At 54.1% G+C, this 5,912-nt stretch overlaps 1 protein-coding gene across 1 annotated transcript; it reads right to left on the minus strand.

The window, feature by feature from the left end:
• Window positions 1–520: 520 nt before the first annotated feature.
• On the minus strand, window positions 521–5,233 carry rps9 (ribosomal protein S9). Its single transcript, XM_063034887.1, has 5 exons — window positions 5,196–5,233; window positions 4,051–4,160; window positions 3,679–3,801; window positions 2,650–2,836; window positions 521–758 (listed from the first exon to the last, which is right to left on the minus strand). The coding sequence occupies exons 2-5, from the start codon at window positions 4,145–4,147 to the stop codon at window positions 581–583; spliced, it is 585 nt and encodes a 194-aa protein (XP_062890957.1). The 5' UTR covers window positions 4,148–4,160; window positions 5,196–5,233; the 3' UTR covers window positions 521–580.
• Window positions 5,234–5,912: the final 679 nt, after the last annotated feature.

Consider the following 5,912-nt stretch of genomic DNA (forward strand, 5'->3'; position numbering starts at 1 on the left):
CCGGTGAGTCTGATACAGGGGAAACAGATTGGAACTGTGTACAGTTCTCCCGGTGAGTCTGATACAGGGGAAACAGATTGGAACTGTGTACAGTTCTCCCGGTGAGTCTGATACAGGGGAAACAGATTGGAACTACGTACAGTTTTCCCGGTGAGTCTGATACAGGGGAAACAGATTGGAACTACGTACAGTTTTCCCGGTGTGCGTCTGACTCAGGGTAAACAGATATAGCAACTGCGCATTTCTCACAATGTGAGTGAAAACCAGGGATGGGATAATGAAGACAGGAATCATGCACAGTACTCCAAGTGTGGGTCTGATGAGAGGGAATTCAATTGATAACCTGTACCATATTCCCACTGAGAGTCTGGTCCAGGGACAGAGATAGGAAATGTGCAGTGCCCACCACCTCAACGCTCCCCACCATTCACAGCCTGCATGCTACCCTGCTCAACGCTCCCAACCGACCAGTGTGTTCTGCCCCTGTAAACCAGGTGAGTGAAGAGGCCGGAGACATTGGTGATGATTAACAGACATTTATTGGTGCCACCGAAAATTTGGGCAACAAAGAGCGAGATGCTCAGTCCTCCTCCTCGTCATCCGCGGCCCCACCACCTCCTTGTGCCTTCTTGGCATTCTTGCGCTTCACGCGGCCGGGTCTGCCCCCTCCGTAGGGCGAGCGTAGGGAGAAGTCTATGTGCTTCTGGGAGTCCAGACGGACAATGTAGGAGGGGATGTTCACCACCTGTTTACGGACCCTGGTGGAAGAATTGGAGAAGGAATGAGCACTTCCCCACCGATACTCCAAACACAAGACACATCCCCCCTCCTCTTTCCCCACAGCATTACCTGCTGCCAGCTCCTGCCTTTCCCGTTACCTCTACCCAGTGCCAGCTCCTGCCGCTTTACCCACAGCGTTACCTCTACCCGCTGCCAGCTCCGGACTTTCCCCATATTACCTCTACCTAGTGCTAGCTCCTGCCCCTTTACCCACAGCGTTCCCGTTGCTAGCACCTGCCTTTCCAGTGTTACTTCTACCCACTGCCAGCTCCTGCCCCTTTACCCAGTATTACTTCTACCCACTGCCAACCCCTGCCCTTTGCCCAGTGTTACCTCTACCCACAGCATTACCTCTGCCCGCTGCCAGCTCCTGCCCCTTTACCCAGCATACCTCTGCCCGCTGTCAGCTCCTGCCCCTTTACCCACAGCGTTACCTCTACCTGCTGCCAGCTCCTGCCCCTTTACCCAGTGTTACTTCTACCCACTGCCAACCCCTGCCCTTTGCCCAGTGTTACCTCTACCCACAGCATTACCTCTGCCCACTGCCAGCTCCTGCCCCTTTACCCACAGCATTACCTCTGCCCGCTGCCAGCTCCTGCCTCTTTACCCAGCATACCTCTGCCCGCTGTCAGCTCCTGCCCCTTTACCTGGTGTTACCTCTGCCCACTGCCAGCTCCTGCCTCTTTCCCCACAGCATTACCTCTACCTGCTGTCAGCTCCTGCCCCATTTACCCACAGCATTACCTCTGCCCGCTGTCAGCTCCTGCCTCTTTACCCACAGCATTACCTCTGCCCGCTGTCAGCTCCTGCCTCTTTCCCCGGGGCGAGGTATACGGACACAGCCGAATTGACCTCGCTGAATTAAGCCGCCCCACTTGTAAGGGGGCTGTTTTTTACCTCACTCTGGGCTGAGGTTCTGCACAGACAGAAAGAGAGGGGGGGGTTTGAATAGAAAATATTGCGGAAGGAACTTCAATACCAGACAGAGCAGCTGGGGTCTCATACCAGAGGGCAGGAGCTACTGTAGGACAGGGTGAACCAATGCTGGGGCAATGGAGGCTGAGGCGAGAAGTTGTGTGGGGTAATTGAGCCTGGGACGTGGAATGTGCAGGGCGCGGAGGGGAGTAGGCACCTCACAGGGAGCAGAGGGAGATCGCCATTGTGCAGACAGAAGGAACAGTTATTTAATGACTAGATTACTTAGGCATGCCGGGATTAAAGACTCATATGAATTGCTGGTAGGAAAGCTGCAGCTGAATTGCAGAGTGGATGCTGTCACCACCGCAGTGCATACCTTACAGGGACAAGTTAACCGGGCTGGGGGGGGGGGGGGGGTTCTGTATTCCTTTAAAGGTAGGAGAACGAAGGGTGATCTTACAGAACTGTTTACATTGAGAGGAACAGGATGAGCAGTAACGAGTCTTCCCCTGGGGAGGGGGGGGGCAGAAATTCAGGGTCAGAGGGGAAAGATTTAAAAGGGACATGTGGTGGTACTTTCCCCCCTCCCCTCAGAGTGGTTTGTATCAGAACTTCCAGTGGACATAGTTGACACAGGCACAATATTTCAGCAGTGGAAAACTGGGGCTGCATGGGGTCAGCGAGAATGTGCTGGGCTGGAAGGCCCCTATCCGCTCTGCATCATCCTAACCAGCAGCATTGCTTCCCATCAATAAAACCATAACCCATTATGACTGAGAACAAACCTGATCAGAATGATTTAAAACCAGTTAACACTGCCATGTGATTGGTGGGGGGGAGAGAGACTGGGTGTGAGTGGGGGTGGGAAGGGGGATGGAGGGGAGAGGAGACGGTGGGCCCACCTGACTGGTCAGTGATAGATTGGCACCCACAGGGCTGGGGGGCACCTACCTGATGTGTCGCTGACGGATCAGCACCCGGGCGTGATGAATGGACTTTGCCAGACCCAGTTTGAAGACCTGAGTCTGCAGCCGACGCTCCAAGAAGTCCTCGATCTTCAGGCCGAGGATATAATCCAGCTTCATCTTGCTCTCGTCCAAGACCCCGATTCGCACCAGCCGGCGCAGGAGGGCATTACCTGGGTGTACGAGGGGAGGCATTAAGAGCTGTGAGGTAACGATAAAATGAACAGCAGAGATCTCAGCAACAGGGAGGGGATATGTCAATATTATTGATTCCCAAAGTTGTCACAGCAGGTTGATAGGATTAACGTGGTGTATGGTGTGTTGGCCTTCTTTAGTCAGGGGTAATATTGCAGCTCTATAAAACCCTGGTTCAACCACACTTGGAGTAACGTCCTGGTTGGCTGAGTTCCCCCAGCATTGTGGGCATTATATGGAACACTGAGTTCAGTTCAAAAGGAAGTGGAGGCTTTAGAGGGTGCAGAGGAGGTTCACCTGGATGCCGAGAGAGAGCTGGGGCTTTCTTTTTGCAGTGAAGGAGGGTGATAAGTGACTTGATAAAAAGGCAGAGATCGAGTAAGCAGCCAGAGACTGTCCCGGGCTAGTCTGGGAGCATAATTTTAAGCTGAGTGGAGGAAAGTCTAGGGGGGAGGGAGGGAGGTGACAGAGGTAGACGTTTTTTCGAGAATGGAGGGTGCTTGGAACACCCTGCTAGACATTTAGGTAGGGACATTTAGATAGGTACATGGATGACAGAAAAACTGGAGAGCTATGTGGGAGGGAAGGGTTGGATTGATGCTGAATTTAAAAGGTACCAAAAAGGCCTATTCTCTTCTACACTCACACTGCCCATGCAAGGACACGGCTAGCAACTGGAAACTCGCCAGGGTGCGCACACAAGTCTCAGGATGTAAAGTGCTTCACCACACCAGTGTCTGACAGGGATAACAGGGTCATCATCGACTTGATGCAGGGCCTGGACAAACGGGGTCAGAGAAAGGAGAGCAGCCACACTCACCCTCAAACAGACGCTTAGGATCCTTCTCGTCAAGGGTCAGCAGTTCACGGGCAGCCTTGCGGATCTTGGCGAGGGTGAACTTCACCCGCCACACCTCTCGCTTGTTCCGAAGACCATATTCACCTGGGAGAGGGGAGACGCTGTCAGCAGGTGATCAAATGCCACACACCTCCCACACCAACTCCCCTGACCCAAACCAAGAACCAGGCAACACCACCTGAAAAACTAGTACCACCCCACCTGCCTCCCAACACCAGCAAAGGTGGTTGGGGACCTGTGGCCTTGTTTCCCAGCGGGACAACCCCTGGGCTTCACAGCGTTTCTCCCCTCAGGTTGCTAAGACACCCTCCCCCATTGCCAGGCCCCACTCACCAATTAGCTTGAGCTCCTGGTCAAGGCGAGACTTCTCGAAGGGACGCCGCGGAGCGACGTAGGTCTTGCTGCACACCCACGACCGGGCGACGGGCATGGCTGCTCACAGCCTGTGGGGGGAGAGAGGAACAGATCAGACACGGACCAAACAAGAGACAGAAGGGCAAACAGGTCAGCGATTTATTGAGCAGGGTCTGACATCCCCCACCCCAGGGGATAGCAGAAGGAACAAATAAGTGACGGATCAAAAACTATAGATAAGTTAGCCCAGTGGGGAGATGGGGTGGGCCAAACAAGGTCACCCTGTGCGAGGTCCTGGAGGCCAGCCAGCGACAGGGAACAGCTGACTGGTACTATGGACTCACCTGTTACTCTGTGCCCAGGGGATGGTGTGTTGGGGGCCCTGCAGGTGCCGCACTGGAACTGTAGGACACAGACCCCGTGCAGCAGAGGACGTGGATGGTGAACCACGTGCATGCCCCCGCCCAAGGCCACACTCCCCAAAAATAGCGCAGGACACGGGAGCAGACTAAGCCCGTTCAGCCCAAAGATCCCATGCCCACTCAAACTCTGCTTTAAATACAGCACCCTCAGGCTAAAGCAGTTGCTCATCTGTTCAGTGTTACACGGTGCACTCAGGTAGAACAGTAGATGTAGACAACAGGAATTCTGCAGATGCTGGAAATTCAAGCAACACACATCAAAGTTGCTGGTGAACGCAGCAGGCCAGGCAGCATCTATAGGAAGAGGTACAGTCGACGTTTCAGATGCTGCCTGGCCTGCTGCGTTCACCAGCAACTTTGATGTATGTTGTCAGTAGATGTGTGGAGTACAGTCTCACATTAGGGAGAGAGTGCACGGCCCTGGTAGATTTCAGCTCGTTTCTAGGGGCTGTGAGAACAGAGCAGTTGCTGCCCTTCGTTCCAATCCCCGCCACGGCCACTTGCGCAGCGTGTTTCAGTGAGACCCCATCCTCCCAAACTGCATCGGGCCCCAGGACTCGCCGCCACTCCTTCTGCCCTCGGACTCCCAGCCCCACTCCGTCGGCCCGGGACACCCCGACCTCCACGGGCCGACCCGTAGCCCCCCACCCCCCCCAGCCCCTCAGGGACCGGTGTGCCCCGACGCGTCACGAAGACCCTCACCTCCGGCAACTTCCCCCGCAAGAAAGAGCGAACTTCCGGCCGCGCCGCCTTATATAGGGATCTCGCGCCTTACGTCACCCGGCGCGACGAACCACGTGAACTGTGTGCCCTTCGCCCAATCGCCGGGCTCCACCGAGAGCCCCGCCTCCGCCCGCCCTACGTCACTGGCGACGGACAGGACAAGTTCCGGGGCCGTGTGTGGTGTGTGGGAGACGCTGCTGCAGGAGTGCTGGGGCAATGGGGGCTGTCAGAGCGCAGGCAATGGTATCGCGAAAGAATGTGCAGTGTTTCATCCTTCAGTAGCTTATCCGGTTGTAGACTGGCATTTGTTAGAGGTAAAAAGGAAAGGAAGATATAAAACTGACTTGGTAAATGCATTTAACTGTCATGTGATGGAAAAGTATAGTGATTATACTCACATTTATACAGATGGTGCGAAGGAACCTGAAACAGGAGTGACAGGGTTTGGGGTGGTAATACCAGCAAAAGAAATTGGAATCAGCAGAAGAGCATCTAATAAGTTAGGGGTGTTTACAGTGTTGGTTTGGGTGCAGAAAGCCAGACCATCCAAAGCATTGATATGTTCAGATTCATCCTCAGTTCTAGCAAGTTTAAGGTCTTTTCACACAAACAGTCGGCAAGATGTACTTTACGAAGTCCTGCAGTTAGTTACAAGAATTGCAAATCAGGGAGGTCAGGTAAAATTTCTATGGGTTC

This window comes from Mobula hypostoma, chromosome 28 (assembly GCF_963921235.1).
Source record: "Mobula hypostoma chromosome 28, sMobHyp1.1, whole genome shotgun sequence".
NCBI classification, from domain to species: domain Eukaryota; kingdom Metazoa; phylum Chordata; class Chondrichthyes; order Myliobatiformes; family Myliobatidae; genus Mobula; species Mobula hypostoma.

Excerpts from the sequence above, each read along its gene's own strand:
- rps9 (XM_063034887.1), bottom strand. The coding sequence starts at position 4,147 with ATGCCCGTCGCCCGGTCGTGGGTGTGCAGCAAGACCTACGTCGCTCCG. Across the intron at positions 3,802-4,050 it reads CCAGGAGCTCAAGCTAATTG|GTGAATATGGTCTTCGGAAC; the intron begins GTGAGTGGGGCC and ends CCCCTCTCCCAG. Across the intron at positions 2,837-3,678 it reads TCCTAAGCGTCTGTTTGAGG|GTAATGCCCTCCTGCGCCGG; the intron begins GTGAGTGTGGCT and ends TCGTACACCCAG.